The following is a 22,132-nucleotide window of genomic DNA, read 5'->3' on the forward strand; positions in this document are numbered from 1 at the left end:
ATCGTGTCAGGCGGATCTTGTGCTCGAATTGCCAGCGTCAGGAGGGCTTAGCCTTTTCAGTATTTTGTTATGTCAGGTATTCGCGAGCCCGTTTTCCTTTCTTCTTGCTCGTGACGGTGGTGAAGCCGTCCTCTTCTTTTGTTTGTGCTGTAGTAGGTGGCGTGGCTGCCGCAGGCTTTTGTGCCGGCAGTGGCTTAGCAGGCACCGGAGCTGTCGCCCTGGATCCCTGCTTGTTTAGCCAGATGTAGGTACAGCTAGTGCCGGCTAGCGCTGGCAGGATTGTTGTTGCTGTGTTGCTTTTCAAGGCTTTCTTAGAAGCCGCAGACTTTTTCTTCTTCTTCACTTTGGTAGTTGGCACGATTTCATGAGATTCTCCAAGGACACTTCAAAATGTCGATAAGGTTCTCTTTCGATATGCTCGAAAGAAGAGCCCTTAAGACTAGCTCGACAGATTTCCCTGTGCTTGAAAATGTGGAGGGCTCACCAAACTGGAAGACGGTTGAGCACTCCATCGTCGGTTAGTTTAGTATCGAGGCTGGAGCAGTTCCTGGCGTCTTGGTAGCGGCGGGACCGGGGTTGCTCGCATTTTTCGTGTCCATGGCCTCTGGTTGACCGTGGCTGGTCGATACGTTGCTCGAAGGCTGCTGGCAGACGGACAAAAGTACTTTTTTTACGTTTTTTGTTCTGGCGCTTTCCACTCACTATTCTCGGTTTGGCTCCGCTTCCGCTTCCGGCGCGATTGCAGCGCCAACCCGGCGGCGCGGGGCGTCGGTTCCACTTGCCGTTTCCTGCGGCTGCGGCGGCTGCGGCTGAACCATGGGCGCATTTAAATATGGCGGAGCGTCCGGCGTGACATCAACAAAACGGGACCACCTGCCTGCCGCCGTAGATCTTATTTAACGGAGCGCTCGTCGACGACTACAGCCCGTGCCGTGTGCCACTCCCTTCCGTGCCGGCGGTGGCGACTCCGAACTCCTCGGTCGCGGTGAGCTGGAGAAGCGGCCGAGCGGCGGCGACGAGTACGAGTGCATGCGTCTGCCTCCAGGGACAGCTCGCCGGTGGAATCGCTACAGCCCTAGGCAGTGGATTACGGTGACCGTAGCGATGCCGTCGTCCACGCACGGCGCCGGCGGCGGAGGCTCGGCACTGTTCGGCGGCATCATCACAGCGCTCTTTTTGCTCCCGAGTGCCACGGCTATTGAGCATCGCGCTGTCTGCCACACTCCTAGAGTGTACTCTCCCGACTCTCCCAGCAACGTGTCGATGACGCTCTTTTTCGTGCAGGAGGTGAGCTTTCATTTTGTCGTGTATGCTGCAAAATCTCGTTTTTTCTCAATATATTATGAAGGGGTGGGTGATGGTGCCCGTCCCACGTCGAAATCACGAGTACTCCCTCCCGGGGCCCGCGGCCGGTGTCGAGAAAGTTGATTCGCCGTTTCGGGTAGGCGCGTCGTTTGTAACTATGTTCCTCCGCGCAATCGAACTTGCGGCTGTTATTGCTGTGGGTATCGAAGCGTAACGTAACTTAGTACGATCTTTCGTTATATCTAGGTTGGTGTCTTAATAGTCGTTTTGTCTGGCAACCCGAGACTGTGGGAAAATTAACGTTCGAACCTGCGGACGAATACCGATCTGTAGAAACGCTTTGCGGATGTCTGCGGTCATGACCATAGGACTGCAACGAAACTTCAAAAGTATCTGAAGCAGGCTATTCTCAATATTAGGACCTTTGTCAAGCACGCTGTTGAGAGAAGGCTTGTCAGGAAGATGTGAAGATGCGTCAAATACAACTCGGAGCTTCGTCGTCACAGCTTCTTTGCGGACAGCTGCGTGATGGGGCAGATAATAAACATTTTCCGGTTGTTCCTTCGATTGTGGAACTCTTTCTGCGTGACCTTCATCAAAATACTCCCGCACAGAGCGGTCGTACTGCTCGAGCATTTCGAGATGCGCACGAAACCGTCTTAACTGTGCGAAGAGACGGGTTTCTGCCGTGGATCTGTTGTCATTGTCAGTTCCAATGCCTGGAGGCTTGATCATTAAGGGGACTTCGTAGCGGTTGTTCACGTTGGTGATTTTGTTGTTGAATTCTAGCATTGTTGGATGTTCAAGTAAGCTTGACCTGGTACCTTCTGAAATTCCAATAGCATCTAAACACCACATTTCTGACGGATCAAATGGCTCATTACATTGGTAGACGGGCTCGCATGTGAGGAAAAACGTAGAAACGCTTGTTAAAGGGTGAAAGACGACTTGAGGGTATGTTCCTTGGACCATCCATCCAAATATGGTTTCTACTGCGCTGAGGTCGTCAGTCATGCGCTGGATTCGTCCCGTGACGACTTGCCAGTAGAAGTCTGAACCAATGAGAAAACGCCGACGTCGTTGTCCACTCTGCCTTGAGCCCCAGCAGGGATGATATCTGCGGCTTGAATTCCGCGGGAATGAAGTTGCCTCAGTAGATTGTAATCTAGCTGCTGGTGTGATACTGTGCACAGGTCTGGGACTTCCAGTGCTTCAAGTGATGTCTTCTGGTTGCTTTGACGACTATGGAGGGTCACAACGACTCGTCCACAGGACCGTTTGGTGGCTGTGTTTCCAAATGTGTATATAGTAAGCTCCTCCTGGCCCACGACTTCACAGCCCAGTTTTTCATAAATGTCCTGCCGGATAAACGTGCGCTGACTCCCACTGTCCAGTAACAGCCTCAGTAGGAGGTGTCTCGGTGTCCCTAGGGCCCACGTTCTAGCAGTTTGCAGCAAGACAGCAAAGAGCGGAAATTGGTGGTTGGGGCGCTCACGACTGTTGCGCTTCCTTCACAAAGTCTTCCTGCCTGTGGGTTGTCCGATGCGGCTGATGTGGGACGTGATAGATCGCAGAGTTGATTCACGTGGTGACCTCCCCAAGTGGCACATGTAAAGTTCCTGCACGAACGGCAAACACGAGTGATGTGATTTCGCTTGCCGCATTTGAAGCAGCAGCGTGCTCGCGCAAGCTTGGTTCTTTTTTCTTGTGTTGAAAGTCTGGCCTGGCAGTTTTGCAACGTGTGCTGGGTGGTATCACACAAAGGGCACGTGGCCGCTCGGTAGCCAATAGTCTCAGTCGAGAGTGCGAGTGCGGAAGGGTGGCTCGCCTGTACGGATTCTTGACGCGGTATCGGCGATGACCCATACTGGGGAGAGTGACTTGGGTGTTCCATTTGGACATCTTCTCGAATCTCAACTTGAGTCTGTAGAAATAACATGATGACACGAACCTGCTCTTCCGGGCGCATGTCAGGTGTGTCGGCTGATGGTGTCAGTGCTGCTTCTTATGTCGGTATAGTATAGCCAAGTCAGCAGGAAGGCAGCGCATGAGAACACGATCTAGGACGACAGCGTAGTTGCTAGGCGGGATATCCAGCCCTTGAAGAGATGTTGTTCTGAAGCGAATCGCATCGTCGAGTTTACGAAGCTGTACTGCGTTCGTTTAACTGTTGACCGCAGGCACTCTTATGCATACACAACAATTTGAAAGCATAAAGAGAGGTTGACTTAATAATACTGAACTTGAAAAAATATTGTTCGGTATGCGCGCACCCCGAGACATTCGCAATCAGCCTTACTGCCCTTTTTTGCGCAAGAAGTAATTTGAGTTTGTTTTGTTTTGTGGTTGTTCCCCAGATGATATGACATGTAATAATAGGTAGTAAAAAGGCATTATAAATGAGGTTTTTAACACTTGTCGGAAGCGAGTATCTATGGCGACACACCCAAAGAAATTGCAAAAGCTAAATCGAAATTTTATGAAAACGACCTATTAAAAGTATTGTCTGATAATCCCAAACAGTTCTGGAATATGATCAATCGTAAACCTGTCACCCCTCACGCTTTCACTAACATCGAAGGACTGGCTTTAACTGACAAGCAGTGGGCTGATTGCTTAAATAAATATTTTTGTTCTGTATTTACCAACGAAAACCTTAACACCTGTTCCGAAGCTTCATATTCCTAATCATCCACAAATGGAAGCGATTGCTATCAACCCGTTCGGTGTCGCAAAAACCATCGAAAATCAGAAACTATACCTCAAGTACAGGGGATGACCTCATCAATTCCAAGATTCTATTCAACACCAAACACATATCATCTCTCTTCCTCTTTGACATTTTCCGTGAATCCTTTGCTTCTGGTTACATTCCCTTTGACTGGAAAATCTCCCGTGTCATCCCTATTCACAAGTCCGGAGACCGAAAATCACCTCTTAATTATCGCCCCATATCGCTCATTAGTATCCCATCCAAAATTATTGAACACATCATATTTTCAAACGTCGTAACCTTCTCAACGTTAATCAACATGGATTTAGGAAAAGACTATCGTGTGAAACGCAACTCCTAGAATTCGTACATAACATTCACTCTAACCTTGAACATAAAAAACAAGTCGATGCCATCTTTCTTGACTTCGCAAAAGCCTTCGATAGGGTACCTCATAATTGTCTTTTGACCAAACTTCATTATTCTAAAATTGATCCCCTTATCATCGCCTGGATATCACAATTTCTTTCTGGTCGCTCTCAATACACCGTCGCAAATAACTCCGAGTCATCTCGAACTAACGTAACATCAGGCGTCCCTCAAGGAAGCGTACTCGGACCACTTCTTTTTCTAATCTACATTAATGATCTCCCTCTCTGTGTCTGTTCCACCATCCGCCTTTTTGCAGATGACTGCGTAATTTATCGCACAATCACGAATACTGACGATCATTCATCCCTGCAAACCGACTTATCATCCATTGCTCATTGCTGTGACACGTGGCAGATGTCGTTGAACTTAGATAAATGCAAAGTGCTAACATTTTCTCGTATTTTGTCACTATCTTCTTACACCTACAATATTAACGACACTGTACTCAGTAGTGCTTCATCCTACAAATATCTTGGTCTTCATATAACAAGCGATTTAACATGGGCCACTCATATTAATCACATAATCGCTAAGGCAAATAGCACGCTGAGTTTTCTACGAAGGAACTTAAGACTCGCCCCCCCCCCCCCCCCCCCCCCCCCCCCCCCTAAAGTGAAACAGATCGCATACCTAAATTTAGTCCGCCCCAAGCTAGAGTATGCTCCATCCGTATGGTCCCCGTGGCAGAACTAAACCTTAAAACAGAGGTTTGCGATTTATTTATTCTGATTATTCTTTTTACACTAGTGTTTCTGGTTTGCGAGAGCGAGCGCATCTTCCTGAGCTCGCTTTAAGAAGGAAGATATCTCGATTGACGAAGTTTTTGAAGATCTACCACCACAACCCTACGCTTAGAAAAATTTTACTCCCACGTCCCATTTTGTTTTTCTCAAGGCTGGACAACAGCAGTAAAATAGAGCCTACACTTGCCTCCACCACCTCCTACGCCAATTCTTTTCTTCCTTTGACAATATTAGAATGGAATGCTTTACCTGATAACGTAGTTACAACTAACAATGTGGACGTATTTAAAAAGCTACTAGGTGAACATTTAGATCCCTGTGCAAACAATGCTGAGTCTTAACATGTTAATATTGTGCCCTTCATTTACTTTTTCTTATTTGTATTTTTATTGCTGCTCACGAGTTTGTATTACTGTTTTTACATTGAAACTTTTAGTGTCCCATCCCTAGTGTAATGCCCTGTAACGGGGCCTTCAAGGTATTATGAAATAAATAAATAAATACATAAATATATCAAATGTATACACGAGCACAGTGACTGCGGCTTAAGGGTGTTGCTGCAACACCCTTAAGGGTGTTATCCCCGTGCAAGCAAGTTAATTCGCACCTTTTAAGGGTGTAACATGTTGTAGCGTGCATACATAACACGCAACTCCAACCTATTACGTCACGCCGTGGCGCATTGAGCGCACTTCTGGTCTGGGGGTGTAAGCCGAAGTAGGCACGCGGGACGGGCATTCCTGTGTTTTGGAAGAAGGCAGACCTGCCTCCTCGGTCAAAACGCCGCTCATGGGGCTGAACCAAAATGGCCGAGGGAGGTGTGAAGATCAGTTTTCGGGTGTTTTCTTTCGCTCGGTTCGTCCCGAGAACGTGGACAGATGCCGTCAAAAGGGAAATCCAGACAAACCGTCGGACCGCGATCGCTTGTGCGGGAGCACATCGGGTTAAGTTCCCGGATACTTGTGGTCGTCGGGTTTATGCGTTTTGTTCCAACGTGAACGCGAGAAAGCCGTCAACTGGTCCGGACCAACCGCGAACCACGTTCAGTGCGACTTCACGTTCATACGGCCGCCCGAACGTTTAGGCTGTCGTCTGCTCTTTCAAACTCGTTCAAATGACTCGTCTGCTCGTTCAAACGACAGCGGCCAGTAGACCAGACGTTGCGATAAGAAATGCAGGCCTCAAAAGATTAAAGCTTGAAGGTTGTTTGGGGTATCATTACGAACCAGCGCAAGTAGACAGTTATTCAAAATCCAAACACACAAAAAAATACACTCACACAGCGCTGAACTATCAACTGAATTGTATCTCAAACTTCCTCTTCGACTCCAAGGAATAGGTTGCCAAGGAAGAAAAGGGGAAATACAAGGCAAAGGGGGGAAGGCAAAAGAAAAGAAAAGGAAAACAGATGAATAAAAGACAAAGGAAAGGAAAATAAAGGAGAATAATACTAATACACCAGAGTCCAAGAGTTACAAAAATTACAAAAATAATTGCAAAATTAATCACGAATAGGTATAAACCAGGTGATATGCTGGCCTACTGTCGACTACACTCTCGGCGTAAATAGTTTGAGTGATGCAAAAAGTCCAAGAGTTACAGAAATTAGTTGTTAAAGAATATCAGATGTAAACAAAAATCAGTGGTTATACTGGCTTACTGTCTTAGGCACCTTCTGTCTAAATAATGTAGTTCTTTCTCCGATAAAGCTAAGGACGGAGTGCTAACGCACTGGGCTTCTCGTCTTGCAATGTTCTCCGCTTCTATAATTTCTCGGGTGAGCTGGTTTTTACTCCTGCCTACCACAGCACAGTTGTTTGGAGTAAATGCTCGGTGCAAACAGGAGATTCAAGAAGATGTTTATAATTGTTAAAAGTTTCCTCGCAAAAAATGTAATGTAGAGTAATACAGTTTCTTCCCGAAAATGTAGTGGACACGAATGGCTACTGTGAAAGTGGTGGGGAAAGACATGTATACAGTTACGGCAAAGACAGCGCCTCAGAAGGCCAGTGAGGAAATGGGAAGGCTTACATTGCGTGGCGCGTGGGGCGCAATATGCCGGTGGCCCGGGACCGAGTGGGCACACCGGGTAAAGGAAGACAAGCCAGACCAGCTCGGAGTTCGAATGAAGCCTGATTCACTTGATCCGATTCCGCTCGTGATTTTTTTTTTTTTTTTTTTTTTTTTTTTTTATGTATTGACGTTTATCATCGCGGCCATACCATACCGTTCACGCTTTTGCAGCGCGAGCGTCGTGGCGACTGACGATGACGAGCAGAGTCTCATGTGAACCAGGCTTTAGCGTCCATTGTGCGGAGTTAACGCGCAATGAATCGCCGCACGTCACATTTATTTACACGAAGTTTTGCGGCGTAACGAGCCTCGTTAATTTCGCTCGGGCCACTAAAGTAGTACGACATTGCTTGACATCATATTCCAATGGTTCGTTGATGCGGGACGCGGCACCTCTTAGTCTTGCTCACACGCCATCGCGCATGTGTGGCGCCAATGGCGTGCTGCTAAGGGTGCTCCGGTTTGTTTGTAAACACGAGTTGGCGTATATTATCGTCAACAGAGTTGTCAAACACGCGAGCGGTGGCCGCTCCATTCTCACATTCCCTTTGAGAGGAATCAAACTTTTCGATTCCTTTTTGAGTGTCGATGTTGTACGGGTAGAAAAAGCAGGAGATGACAGCGCGCGGGGACGTGACGTTTGAATGGCTGGGTCTGTCGCAGCGTCGAGGTTTTTCCCTTTGAATGAACCGGTAACCAACGCCATCTCTCGGGTTGGCGTCTTCGCTACCGGTCGCGTATCTGGTGCGCACGCTGTTCAGTCGCGGCGTACTGGACTTCTTTTTTTTTCTCTCTGCGTGGAAAGGAAACATTAAAATGTCATTTTATTGAAGTACGAGGCACATATACGCAGCATGCGTTTAGTGTTTCGTTCAGTTTCATAAACTTTGAACTAGGCACGACGTCTGTTACTTGCACAGGAAACTCGTAACCAACTCGATAAGCGGGTTTTCGAAACTTCACCCAGCAGCTTTGAGGCCGCCGGGGACGTTAATTATTGCGGGAGTACCGTTGAGCTTAATTATCCGACGGTCAGAAACATGATCCGAGTCATTAGCTGATTACACTCATGTCGTGTGCTTTCCGCTTATATGTTGGTAATGGTGCACCCATCGCGGTTGCTGCTTGCGTCCGCGTTCCCCTGCTTTCTCAAATCCGCGTTGCTGGGCGCTCACGTCATCCGGAGAAAGAGGTGTTGAGAGACGAGATGGTCAGAAAGAGCGTAGAGAAGTCGGCGGCCTTTGCGGCCGACCAAACAAAGCCACGAGGGGAGACTTCGACGCTGCCGTCGCTCTGTCTAATATACAAATGAATGGTGTGACCTGTAGTACCCCTAGTGAAGTATTTGACCGAGCTCTCGTTGAAGTGAGTAGATAACGACAGCTAGCTTTGCGTCCACTTATATCTCCCACCAGAGCTCGATGTTCTGACTCCCTCCCCCCTCTCATTTCCTCCTCTCCCGCAGTTTCTAGCCGCATAGCCAGCCCTATTCACGATTGCATACCCTTCCACGAATAATAGCTGTACCCACACGGCCTTCGCTTGCCCCATTCGTGAAATTCGGTTCATTGTTCCTTGTTCTCTCGTTCGACTGCCGTCAGCAGTATGTATACTATGCATACACGCAGAATACAGGATGTCTCCGTGCTCCTTTTTTTTTTTTATGGGTTAGCAGTTTATTTTGTCATTTATGCGGCCGTTTTTTTCCGTTGGACGGTCGTAGTTTTCTTTGGACAGCTTTGGAATGGATTGAAGTGGACAGGTTCCAGGCCGCGGTGCGGTGTGCGGTTTCTCCCGTGCTCTGCGCTTTGTTCGTTCACTAGTTCAACCCCTTCTAGATCCAAAATTCCAAGTGCTGCATTTGCCTGCCCACTAATGGGCAGATTGGACACGACTGCGGCGTCATCGTTCGGCTGGGACTCGGGTTCTCACGGATTGGACGCGAGTTCCGAGCGAACACTGACGCAGCGCTCGTGTCCAATCTGTGCCCTGCGGTCGAATGACGCAGGAATTTAGAAGGTTCATTACGTCCACTTTCCCCCTTCCAAGAGAGTCTTCTGGCACGCTTCCAATGACACGCCGCGGAGGCGGGACAGGGAGGAAGCTGCATCCGAAACTGCCGACGTCCGGGAGAACACACTGGCTCTCTGAACACAACAGTATCCGGGCCGTTGCGAGGCTGGAATTCCCAACCTTTGCCGAGTCCGAACCCCTGCGCTAAAGGATAACGCATTTCGTCGAGAGTCAACGTAACGACAACAGCAAATGCGGCATTTTTTTGTTGTTGTTTCGAACAGGCGTGACTTTTCTAAAGAAAGGCAAACCGAAACTATAAAATTCACCCTTTTCCCGCACTAGCCGAGCCACGTCAGTGCTACCCCAATGTATTGCGTGGGCAGTACCCGCGATACAAATGCATCGCGATAGTATCTTGGGGAATCTTTTGAGTATCTGTATCTGTATCGAGATACATTTCGCCAAAAATTAATTTGTATCTTAGTAGCGAAATATGCATTCACGATGCATCGATCGTTTCAAAATACTCTGCCAGGCTTGGGTATCTCGCTTCATCTGTTGTCGAAGGTTACCTGCCGGGTTTCTACGATACACCGAAGGCCACATTTTTGTTGACCCCCCCTCATAATGAGCCCACTACAAAAAAAAAAAAAAATTAACAAAAAAAAAAAGAAGAAAAGAAAACAAACAGAGGTGGTTCGAACAAGAGCTGCCGGCAAAAGTTTCCGAAGAAGCTCCTGCCACAAAGCCCTCCAATGTATCCACCTAAGCCGAGCGAACGCTAGAAATGAGGCGAGTGGGGAAAAGGAAATCTTCGATCATGGACAGTGGAGAACTTGGTAAGAGGAGCTTCGCTTCATCTTATGTTGCAAGAGGTACCATTTAAAGCTCCTGTATCTGAATACAAGGGCTTTAGTTTCGTGTATGCTAGGGTGCTGTAATGCAGACAAGTTCGACTTCTTTTTTTTTTTTCTTTTTTTGTTTGGGGGGGGGGGGGGGGGGGGGGTTAGATACATTTTATAGGAAGATTTGAGACGGACCCTCATTGGCAAAACAGGGTTCGCTGCGGGTAGCATGGCCTTTTGCCAAGCATGGCAGGCAGTCATTGTCCTCTATATTACCTACGTGGGTCACTCGGGGCGATCATTTATTTCGCGACGTTCGGGATGGTAGTTTGTGAATAATGTACGGAATGAGGAGAGGTGCGTAAATTGACAAAGGGAGGAACGCAAACACTGCTACTATTTTACCATTGGAGGAATGTATTTCTGTGCGTATCTCTATTTTCCGGGATAGTTTTGGGCCGTTTTCCAAGAAGTAGACCACGGATATGGGACCGTTCGGCTGGGCCAGGGGGCGCGCTGGAGCGATACCAGTGGCGCCGCGCCGTGGCCCAAATTCGCCCTACTTAGCCGTTCGCTCGTCCCATCGCGCTGCCAGTTGCAATGGCGGGCACCGCGTTGAAGCCTTCTGTCCGTTAAAAAAACTGCGATCATTTTTTAGGGAGGCAAACCTCCGCAAAGAAAGGTTGCCTGTGTGTCAGGTCTCCGGGGCGGAGCACATAATCTAGGCATGGGAATATTTGTCGTTTGCGAAGTGTGTCTCGCCAGTGCAAGACAGCGTCGACTGTAAAGGCCCGTTCACACTCTTGCGACCGAGTACGACTGAGAGAGACGAGATCTCTTACAACTTCTTAAATGTTTCTAGAATGAGGGAACACACTGACATTGTGGCGCCATCTATGCGGTGACCCTAGAACTGCATTTCACAAAAGCGAAGGTTTTGCGGGATTTCCGAGGTCAAATGTGCGTAATACCCATAGAAAGGCTCGTTTATAACATTGACAAACGTTTTTCGAGCCAAAAAAGAAAGGATATTGCGCGAGAAATAAAAAAAAAATATGCCGGACCGCCGAGTTTACACTGCTTCCCAATAGATGGCGCCAGTGTGTTCTCTGGTTTAAGAAGTTTTAAGGAACCCAGGTTTAAGAGGTCGCAAGCAGTCGCAAGAGTGTGAACGGGCCTTAACATCCGCCTCGAGATAAATACTCTTTTTCTCTATGGTTTCGCTGGGATACGGTCCATTCGTCACATGCGCACTCGTCACAGGACGATTGGTCACAGGACGATTCGTCACACAGGAACATTCGTCATAGGATGACTCGTCACGCGGCCAACCGGTCCTACAATAGTTCGTCCCCCCAAAAATGTATTGTTCAATTTGGTTCGGGCGGACGAAGTGGCTCACCTCATATCTTAGTATGTGTTTGGCTTCTGAAAGGGCGACGAATTTGTAACATACGTTTTAGCTTCTGGTTCTGTCCCGAACATTGAATGTTGGTTCGGCCTGACAAAGTGGGTCACCTCTTATCTTAGCATGGCTTTCGCTTCTCAAGGTCGAAGAATTTGTAACAAACGTTTGAGCTTCTGGGTCCGTCCCGAACGGTGAATCGAGAGGCCATTTAAAAGCGACTATTTTGGAACTCAGACTACATTCCAAAGGATGGAGGTGATCGCGACATAAAGAGGTGGAGCCATGATGCTGCACGAGGGGTACTCGTACACATGCAGCAGAAAGAATTCCGATACTTATTGGTTTTCTCGAAGAGGTGTATGCAAGGCAAAGTAAAAACTGATTTGGCTGTCAGTTGGATTACTTCTTGTTCAAGCCAGAAACTTAGATCAACCTGCTGAAGAGCCGTAATATTGTGAGAGGAAAAGCGGATGAGTATTGTACGATTAGTTTTTCCAACCATTGGTTTATGCCACAGTGGGAAGTTGTGAAACTCCTCGTCAGGAAATGTGGGCAGTTGTTGAAATTTATAATTTACTATCGTCCCCTGCCCGATCGATGTGACCAGTTGCCCGATGACGAGTCATCCTGTGACGAATGTTCCTATGTGACGAATCGTCCTGTGGCCAATCGTCCTGTGACGAGTGCGCATGTGACGAATCGTCCTCATCCCGGTTTCACTAGCTCTTCAAAGTCAGGACTATTCGGACAAAGATGAGGATGTAATAGTGTTTAAATTGTATTTTCGCGCACAGCTGCGCTGTCGCATACACCACCTTGAACTCAGGTCACTTCTCGGAGTTACCGGCTGATGGAAGCATGCCGCGCCTGTTCTAATTCATCCGAATGAAGTTAATGACGAGGCACGTACAGCCGGATCGCAATACTGGATCAAGTTCTAATAAAAAAACCGAAGCGGTATGTCAATAAGGCCTCGGCTTTTATTTTGAGGGGGTTCAACAACATATATATAGATATAGATATAGATATATTACTATACGCCGCAACACCTTGCTGTGTTTGCGCGCATCTGTCGCTGCCGTCAAAGCGGTAGAATTGCAATTCATGCACGCGCGTCAGTAAACCACTTTTAATTTTATTAGTGAAGAAAGGGATCTTCAATCAACTTGCATTTGCGTTGTAAAGCGTCCCCTTTTTTTAAACATATTTTTATGTGACCTCAAAATGATGATTTTGAACAGTGTTCCGGTGCACAACAAATTAAAAAAAAATGGCGTCACTATTTGCATTGTTAGCTATTTAGGTACAATTAAACTTGATATATCTTGAGTCTGTGTGCCAGGAGAGCATCGTCAATATTCCTTCACTCTCTCTCTCTCTTTCTCTCTCTGCAAGAAAAGATTACTTAATTTTAAATGTCAGCCCTGAATGTCTAGTTATTGGCCTTTGTGACGTGCACTGTCCTCGTCCTTTTTACGCTGCTTTCAATTTACACATCTTACATTGCCAACACACCTTTATTGGTTGACCGAGGAATGTCCGGGTTTGATGTTTTAGAGTTACTTGGAAAGTTATTGTGCCTTTTGTAGGTTATTTACATCATTTTAATAATATAAAAAAAAGAACTAGAGTACGGCCGTCAGTGTAAATCTCTTTTAGGCTATGCGCTCAAGTCAGTGCTCAATACGGGCGGGCTATGATTATCTGCCTCATTGGCCCTCATGTCTTTCGCTGCTTACTCGCCTTCTCTTGTAAGCATCGGGGAACAAAATTGATAGAAATTACTGTGAGAGCGCAGGCGAGCCGGCGTGTATATTAACAATTTGGATGAATTGCCCGAGACTGGGGCGAAAAATCTAAAAATATTAACTGTGTATGAGAGATGCCTCTTTCTGTCCACGGTTGGTGTTTCTAGTTTTCTCGACCCAGTCTCCACTAATGCATCAAAATAAAAAAATTGGCTAGTAAGCAAAGTGAGCTGGGTTCTCAAATTTAAACCTGTTTAATAAATAGTAACTGCATAATCGGGTTTATTTTGTCGACACCCACGGGGAACCATCCTAGCTATTACATTAGGAACATCTAACATCGCCAACACGCTCAAATTGGTCGACCCAGGGAGGTTCTAGTGTCTAATTTTGTGACGCCCTTAGGAAGTAGTTATGCCTGTTGTGGGCTAACTACATCATTTTAATATTATATAAAAAAAATCAAATACAGCCGTCAATTTCTTTTCAATTATGCGTTCAAGTCGGTACGGAATAGGGGCTACGGTTATCTGCCTAATTTTTCAACAAGTCTGTTGCCGGTTACCCGCTTTCTCTTGTTAACATCGGGGAACAAAATTGGCGGGTAAGCAAAGTGAGCTTGGTTCTCACATTTAAAATATTTTATAAAAAAATGGTAACTGCGTATTGGGGTTTCGTTTGTAGACAGCCATGGGGAACCATCTTAGCTATTACACTAGGGACTTATCGTAGAACGTCAGTGTCGGATTGCGGGCCCCAAGCGCTAGCTCATACCGCCCCCAAGCAACGCAAAACCCCTGCATGCTCTCGCGTGTGACCTACGAAAACTTCTTATTAATGTGACAAGCAAGCGTAGCTGCATTACTGAATCACGCGACAAGATAGAGAAACAATAATTAAGCCTGTCCACCGCAGAGCTGGCGATTCATGCTCCTGGCGATCTTTCTTGAATCACCTCCCAGGAACTAAACAAAACTTTTAGGGAGGTGGATACCTTTCTGTTTAATACGATGCTGTGACATTTGGGTGCCTTTTGCATTCGGTACATCACTTTACGAAGCGCGAGGCCAGCACGACAAGCGCACCGGCCTCCTGCGTCGTCTGCTCCTCGTACTTCTAACAAGTATCGGCGCGCCTCGCCAGGGAGTGGAGTGGCGCTGCGTATGCGCAGCGAAACTTCAGCCGCACAGCCCTACTGTATTTTTGGCCTCAAAAATGCATATGTACCTTACGTGTTTGTATTCCTGATTACTTTGTGGAGTATCTCCGCCCAGCCCTGGTTCATATTCTGTGGCATTCCACGTGACTGAGGGAGACCGCTGAATGAACTGACGGTCGATTCTCGATCGGCAATTTTCGAGCAAAACCAAAAATGTATTGCTGCAATTTTTTTTTTTTTTTTTTTTTTTTTTTTTTTTTACGGCTGGGTTTTTGTTGCAGGTCGTAATTGCCGGTTTGGGGTCTTTTACTGGGGAAAACTAGACAAAGGACCAGACGAGACGCACATGGACAGCGCCATGTCCCTGTACGTCTAACTAAACCTCCGCCTTGTTTGCGCTGTTATTAGTTATTAAAGGAGCTGTGCAACGATATTCAATTGGAATGTTTTTCTCTCTACACGAGCTTACTGGCACAGCTGGGACTCAAGGATACTCACGCGCAATGCCATTGGCCAAGAAACTCCTTTGTTGCGGTGTAATTTCAAGGACAAAAGAGGTCATTTTCATTCAATCTCTCCTTTGCAAAATTTGATGACGTAACTCGGGGATCGCAGTACACCCAAGTGACGATATTTGAATGCGGTTCATAGATTGGACCCGAGCATTGCGTGGGCACTCGACTTGGGCTCGTGACAATTGCTAGCTCGAGAAGCATTCGGGTTGTGACCCGTGTCCAATCGCTGCAACGACGACAACAGCCGAGTCATAACAATGTCTGGAACTCAGCGCGTGTCCTGTGCTTTGCCAACCCCAGCGCGTGGCTATGATCAACACTGGCGGCACATAATCGGCTCCAGATCACGTGGCCGCTTGTTCTGGCTGCGAGTTGAGGGGGTGAACGCTGCTCGTTTTTCTTAAATTTTTTTCTGGGACTTCTATTGCGTGGGGTGAAAAACGAACGCGTGTTTCATAGGTCATTAATGTTAGGGATCCGTTTTAAGCGGTATTTGTGCACAGTACAAAAATTGTTGCACAGCTCCTTTAAAGATGCATACCCGACTCGCCCAAGTTTCTACCTCTTCTCGGCAGGGGCACGTGCCTCCACTGTGTGAGATCTCGTTTGATCCGTGTGCAGCTTATACTAAAACATCCCAAACCGGCAATTTCGGGAAATGGTATGCACTGTGCATCGGCAGACAATACACTTGCCTGACCTTCTGCCCCTTTCCTTCTTGTTTGCCGACCCGTTCTCTTGTTGGTGCGGTCGTCGTTCTATTTCCGTTTTCTTGGCACATGCGCTGCATCCTTCTTTAGCTTCCAAAACGCGTCATTATCGCAAGATTTTTTTTTTTTTTTTTTTTTTTTTTTTTTGCTAGCGGGATGTAGGGACGTGACAATCCTTGATTTCGCGAGATCACCATTTCGAACTTAGTTCGTGTGTACAAAAAAAAAAAACTATATTAGTATAAATAAACCAATGCACTAAATGTAAGAAACCTTGTCACAAAAGTGTCTTCAGGTGGTGCATTTATTATCCTCAAACCCCGTCCAGAAATGATTTCTATAGATACGCCACTGCTTCAGCGCTAGGGAGACCCTCGCATACCGGCTCTCTTTGCGTTGTTTGAAGGGGGAGGAAGGGGGGCGGGGTGCAATGATTTTAAGATGAAAAGAATTTGCATCTCGTAATTTTGCGTTGTTTCTTGTGTCCCGTAGAAAAGAGAAAACATCTCCTTCAATAAAAAATGTCGCGATTCCGCTGCATAATCGCAAAGCAAAAGTCGAGCTTTTTCTCCCACCTGCAGCCGCGAGTGGCAGCCGAAGGAACTACGGCGAAAAGCTTACGTGACCTCGCTCGGCTCTAAGCTGCAGCATAACGTTACGGAGTTTTAGTAGACCGTGTTTCCCCTCCGCTAACCCTCCGCTACGAAGAAACCGCCACTGCGCCTGCGCGCCGATGGCCTTGGCTGTAGTGTTCCCGGTAGCGGAGGGGCTTAGCGGAGGGGGAAACACGGTCTACTAAAACTCGCTATTGTCAGCAGAGAGAGTGATAGGAAGCGTCCTTCGAGAGAGCACACGGGAACCTACACGGCACCCCGAATTGCGTCACTAGGAGTGCGACCAGGTGTGACCCTGAAGACTAGGAGTGCGTTGAGGGGTGCCAGAAATGCCAATATTTGTCTTTTTTTTTTTCTTTCTTTTTTTTACACAACTGGGACACGCAGGTGAAATCGGTTTTATGTTCTTTACTTGAGAAGTGTCAGAGGGCAACTTCCACAAATTTTTCACCGAAGTCCCGAAATCGTTGCATCCCCCCCCCTCCCCCCCCCCCCCCCCCCCCCCCCACCCCCACCCCCACCGCCTTTCAGCTAGAGATGACGCTCCGCTACTCGAGTGTAAGCAGTACCGTACTCGCACACCCAGGAAAAATAATAAACCATTCGTTCACCACTTGACACGCAACCGTCTACAGTTTCTGTGTATTATCATGTTCCCGGCACAACCTTCTTGGAACTAAACCCCCCTTCCCTGTTGATTTGCTTTTTTTTTCCCCTTTTTTTTTATTCGTTACAGAAACGATGTTGATGTTGTAATTACAGCCTCTCATTATGTTCCAACGTTCGCCAACTCCTCTGTAACAGTTTCTGAGTGCATCATGGAAAAGAAAGACGATTACAATTCCCTGTAATGCCAAATTAGAGCGCAGCTTTTGAGGAGGAGGGGAGGGTACGGACGGGAGGTTATGTCAATGCTCCCCCTCCGTTTCCCCCCTACTTCTCTCCTGCTCCCCCTCCTATTTAGCGAAACATTTAGCGAAAATTACCCCGTAAATTTAGCAGGGAAATATTCCCGCTAAATTTATCGGGAATTTTACCAAACGCTAAATTTAGCGAGGTAACTTATCGAAAATTTTCCCGCTAAATTTAGCGGGAAAACCGAATAGGTGTTAAGGTCACGTGACGTCAATTTACCCGCTAAATTAAGCAGGTAACTTTTTCTGCTAATTTTAGCGGAAATTTTTCAAGCTAAGTTTAGCGGAAAGGTTTTTCCACTAAATTTAGCGAAACATTTTCCCCGCTAACTTTTGCGGAAAAACTTTTCTGCTGAATGTAGCAGGAAAATTTTACCCTCGTGACGTCACACGTGACGTCACGTGTGACGCCATTATAGAAAACGTCCCATAATGCAACGCTCGGTTACGCCGACGCCAATGCCTCTCAACCAGGAAACGGGCGCCTAAGAGCTGCGCTCTAACAAAAACGGCACTCAACTGAGGCCCTAAACTCTTTTTTTTTTTCTTTTCTTTTTTAATGAGCCTTGTGTTCCAAGGTTACCCGCTCCCTTGTAACGTCCGCTGTATCTTTTCCTTTCCGACTGCCTTTCTTCGCAGAACATCGAACACCCGGTGATGATCAACGGCGAGATCGTGGGACTGACGCCAGGCGATCACGGCCTTCACGTCCACAGCTTCGGCGACCTGACCAACGGTATAGCGGCATCTCCGAGCTGTTCAGTCTGAACGTTTCCGAGTTACGAAGTGCTTTAAACACGCACCGGATAGCGCCGTCATTGCCGACCTTCACTTGTGTTGCCGAGATGCCGAGCCACTGAAGAGGGCGTTGGCGAGCCTCTACAAAGGTCTATGCTGGGGACAAGGAATGGCAGCGACCTGGCCTGCTGGTAATGATAAAGTGAACGGAATAAGGGCATACAAAAACTGAAGGTCGGTTATGGCTGTGCCATGCCTGAAAGCGTCTCTACCTAGCCTGTCTAATGTTCGCAGGTTGCACCTCGACGGGCACCCACTTCAACCCTATGCACAAGCACCACGGGGCTCCTGAAGATCGAGAAAGGTACGCTCAATTCGGCCCTTGAGTGTCGCCTCTGCGCCAGCGTTGTTTCGTGTGGTATTTTGAAACACTATATATAGGTGGCCCAAGGTGCCTAGATAATTGTGGCCTGTACCAATGGTTTGTACTTGGGAGATAACATTCGTTGAACTTGCATCTTGGTTTGTCAGATACATAATTCGTTTGATAGCAGTCGACAGGATTGCGTTTCTTATGTCGTGCGTGATTCTTTGCGTCTGTATTTGCTGTTTCTGCGAATCTGAGAGCTGCATGTAGTGCTTCCCGCTTGTAAACTTGTTGCTCGTAAAATATTTGTCTGGGATGCCGCTAAGATCGCCAGAATCCTATTTTTAGGGTGTTTACCACCGGCCTGTGACAAGCTGATTCACACCCATAAGGGTGTAAAACATGGCTGTACAACACTAAAGCGCATGACATAAGAGCGCACGACATAAGAGCGCACGACATAAGAGCACACGACATAAGAGCATATGAGATAAGAGCGCCGACACAAGAGCGCCTACATAAGAGCGCCTACAATGAGAGCGCCGACATTAGAGCGCCGACGTAAGAGCGCCGACATAAGAGCCCCGACATAAAAGCGCCGACATAAGAGCGCACGACATGAGAGCGCACGACATAAGAGCTCCGACAGTGGAGCGCCGCGACGTTAGAGCGCACGATTCGAGAGTGCTGCGATGTTATCGCGCCCGACTCAAGAGTGTTGCGACGTTAGCGCGCGCGGCTCGAGAGCGCAGCGAGGCTCGCTTCTCATGAGAGCGCCCGTCACTAGAGCGCACAATCAGTCCAGCGCAAGCGGCCCGACCCGACCGAGCACTTGTTCGGACATCGCGTGTTTTATGTGAAATTCGCGGGGATTCACGCCGAGGCATTCAGCATGGACATTGTGAAATGAGTCGGCGAAATTTTGGCGTGGCAAACCAAAAAGCGTTACAAAAAGCTGACAACAGAAAAAATAATAATATCTGAAGCGTCTGTTTCCGCAGAAACAAAAACCATTGCAGCTGACCTAGCTTCGTTAGTTCTTTGATTTTAATTGATAAAGTTCACCACCGACCTCACTCATTTTTATTTTAAATTATTTTAAAACGTTCAAAAGGAAAAAAGCAACATGTAACATGCTTCCCCGTATTCTGGGATTTTCAAGATCAATTTTGGGAAAGAAGCTCTCGTGCCAAGTGTCACACGCCAATCATTCATATTGTCACAAATGACAATAGTACTAAACAAATGTGTGTGTACACATTTGCATGCAAAAACGCGGCCTACTAATGGGGTCAAGGTCATTGCTCCTATGAGCTTCTCGGAATCTTGCCGCTTGTACTCCAAAAGCACGTCCTTTTTTTATACATAAGGCCTGTATCCGAAAATAATGCGGATGTTGATCGTTCCGGCAGCTGGAGTCGCTAGAAAGTTATTAAGCTGTTGGTTTGTCGGAGTTAAAACCCAAGTTGATGCGGGAACAATAAGTTTAGTGGCCAATTCGTTTTTGGTTCTTAATGAAGTAGCCCAACTGAATTTCCCTTTTATGCAGTGATGCGCACCATCTGTTGACAACTAGAAAAGAAAACGGCTTTGGTAGCTCTCATTAAGAATAGTGGGAGCACGCCTGCATCGTTGCTGCATCCGACAAAAGAACAGGATTGCGGCATGCCGCCGTCCGAAACAACCGATCGAAGACACGTCGTCACGTGCCACTCTACGACGCTCCGATTGGTTCCCTGGTGCCGTACCTTCTGCAGTTACGCGGAAACTCGGATATTCCCGATGCCGCCAAATATGCAAGACCCGTCCGTCTCCTACCGCTGCGCATGTGCGGTAGGCAACCCTGAAAACGTTACTCCCGGAAGGTGCTCATTGTGTTGCTCGAAAACTTGAAAAAGACTGCCGGTAGCTTTCGATGTTTCGAACCAAAAATAAAATTTATACAAGACGAACCGCACTGGTGTACGACGACCGCTCGCCTCGTGTTTTACAACGCAGACACGTCGGAGACCTGGGCAACATCAACGCCGACGTGACGGGCAAGGCAAGGGTGTACATCAGCGACAGCATGATCTCGCTCGTCGGCCACCACGACATCATCGGTCGGGCTTTGGTGGTGCGTACGCATTTAAAAGCTTAAAATCATTTAAAAAGACAAGCCGTCTCCCGTATCCAACAGCGCTGCTCTGACACTGCAAGTGTCGCGGCCATCTACAGCGTGACACTTTTGTGATGTCTTCGGGTCGGAAATCAAAGGAGCACTTTTGAGGACGCAATAAACACAACCAGTCTGAGACACTTTCCAGGCACCGTTCTACGACACACACTTTGAGGGAGATAACATAAAAGGACGTGCATACAAATTACGTGTAGCCTAGGTAGTGATTACCGCAAAACTCATCGGAAGGACGCGTCTCGCCAGGTCCACGCCCTCCCGGACGACTTGGGCAGGGGAGGCACCGACGAAAGCAAGGCGACCGGCAGCTCCGGCTCCCGCCTGGCCTGCTGCATCGTCGGCTTCCAGTCCGGCACTGGATGGCCCAGCCCCAACTCGAGGCTGCTCTTCCTCATGTTCTCCGCGCTGATCGTTTTCTTCTGCAGGCACGGCGCCTGAACCTCGTGTGCCTCCTTGTTCACTGTGTACATAGCTTCGTTGCGTTTTCGCCGACTTGTTGAATAAAACACTGCTAGCTGCGCTCGTCCCTTGTTCTTTCTGAACCTGGGACGGATCGGACCACGGTGGAAGGTAAGAAAGTCTTTGAACGGCGCCGCCTCACCGTATAGAGCAAGTTTGGCGAAGGTTCGGTCGCATTTCCGACAAGAGATGGCGCAACACTACTGGGGTAGACGCATTGCGGATTTAGTAAAGGCTTTGCGCGTCAAAAGCAGTGACGCAAAAATAAACGTTGGGACCAAGCACCGGTTATCGGACTGGTGGCATAAGGCAAGAATAAAGTATTCTATTTTTCTTTCAGTCCGGGCGGACAGTACTTTGACCATGTTGCGAAGAGCACCATCGTCATACAGATTGTAACTTGTTTGTGAAGAATAATAAATGATAATTATCGTGCATTGTAGCAAAATAATTCCGAATTTAAAGTGTACAGTTAAAAGGCATAACATTTTTTTTTTTCGAGCTCTCGTTAGGTGGCGCAAGCCGCTGCCCAACTAAAACGCACATTCGTCCATCCAGTTGGAAGCTCGTCGTGAGAGCCCTTTCGAAGAACCATCCTTGTGGGCGCACAAGGCCGCGCGACATGAACTACGCGAAGGCCCCTAAACAGACAGCGCCCCTGCCGGGAGGTGCGCGAAGCCTGAGCAAACTTCTGCCGTTTTGGCTGGCCTTGTTCAGGCCCTTCTATTCTTTCACCGTGAGTTCAACCAAACCTTCCTAGATGAGACCAGTAAGGCCAAATTATTAACGTCACCTAAAAAAAGAAAAAAGAGGTCACATGGCTTAGAATGGACGCTAGTTCTGCGAGAGCGTTCGGCTGGGACTCGGGACCTCACAGACGCAGCAGTCGTGTCCAAGTTTCGCTCCGTATTGGTCTGCTTCAGGTGACGCCGAAAATTCAGCAATATAGAACTTCTGGATGGATGGATGCTAACGACTGTATCCTTTATAACGGGTGGTATCTTGCGCCACCTAGCCTAGAGACTAATAAGAACCAAAAGTATGATTCCTTCCCTGGCCCTTCGTTACCTATAGGAGCTGTCGATTGGATGGATTTCCGCGAGGCAGAACGTCCCCGTAACGGTAAGTGGGCGAGCTGCCCGGTACTACGTTCGGAGCATCCTGCACCTGGCCTCGACCGTGCGGCCTAACCATGCC

General features: G+C 47.7%; 1 protein-coding gene across 2 annotated transcripts; it reads left to right on the forward strand.

Annotated features, from left to right (window-relative positions):
• Positions 1-852: 852 nt before the first annotated feature.
• Positions 853-20,951, forward strand: LOC8032157 (superoxide dismutase [Cu-Zn]-like). Of its 2 annotated transcripts, XM_029983251.3 has the most exons (6): positions 972-985; positions 1,046-1,287; positions 17,835-17,931; positions 18,228-18,297; positions 20,299-20,416; positions 20,723-20,951. In XM_029983251.3, exons 2-6 carry the CDS (start codon positions 1,105-1,107, stop codon positions 20,912-20,914), a joined length of 660 nt encoding a protein of 219 aa, XP_029839111.2. In that variant the 5' UTR covers positions 972-985; positions 1,046-1,104; the 3' UTR covers positions 20,915-20,951. The 2 variants fall into 2 exon arrangements, with proteins under 2 accessions (XP_040065942.1, XP_029839111.2); XM_040210008.2 differs by having other exon boundaries at positions 853-1,287.
• The last annotated feature ends 1,181 nt before the right edge of the window (positions 20,952-22,132 follow it).

Source organism: Ixodes scapularis, unplaced genomic scaffold, assembly GCF_016920785.2.
Source record: "Ixodes scapularis isolate PalLabHiFi unplaced genomic scaffold, ASM1692078v2 PGA_scaffold2__306_contigs__length_199485367, whole genome shotgun sequence".
Lineage (NCBI taxonomy): Eukaryota > Metazoa > Arthropoda > Arachnida > Ixodida > Ixodidae > Ixodes > Ixodes scapularis.

Coding starts and splice junctions, on each gene's coding strand:
- LOC8032157 (XM_040210008.2), top strand. CDS start 1,030: ATGCGTCTGCCTCCAGGGACAGCTCGCCGGTGGAATCGCTACAGCCCT. Junction 17,932..18,227: donor CTTCGGCGACCTGACCAACG/GTATAGCGGCAT, acceptor TAATGTTCGCAG/GTTGCACCTCGACGGGCACC. Junction 20,417..20,722: donor TCATCGGTCGGGCTTTGGTG/GTGCGTACGCAT, acceptor GCGTCTCGCCAG/GTCCACGCCCTCCCGGACGA.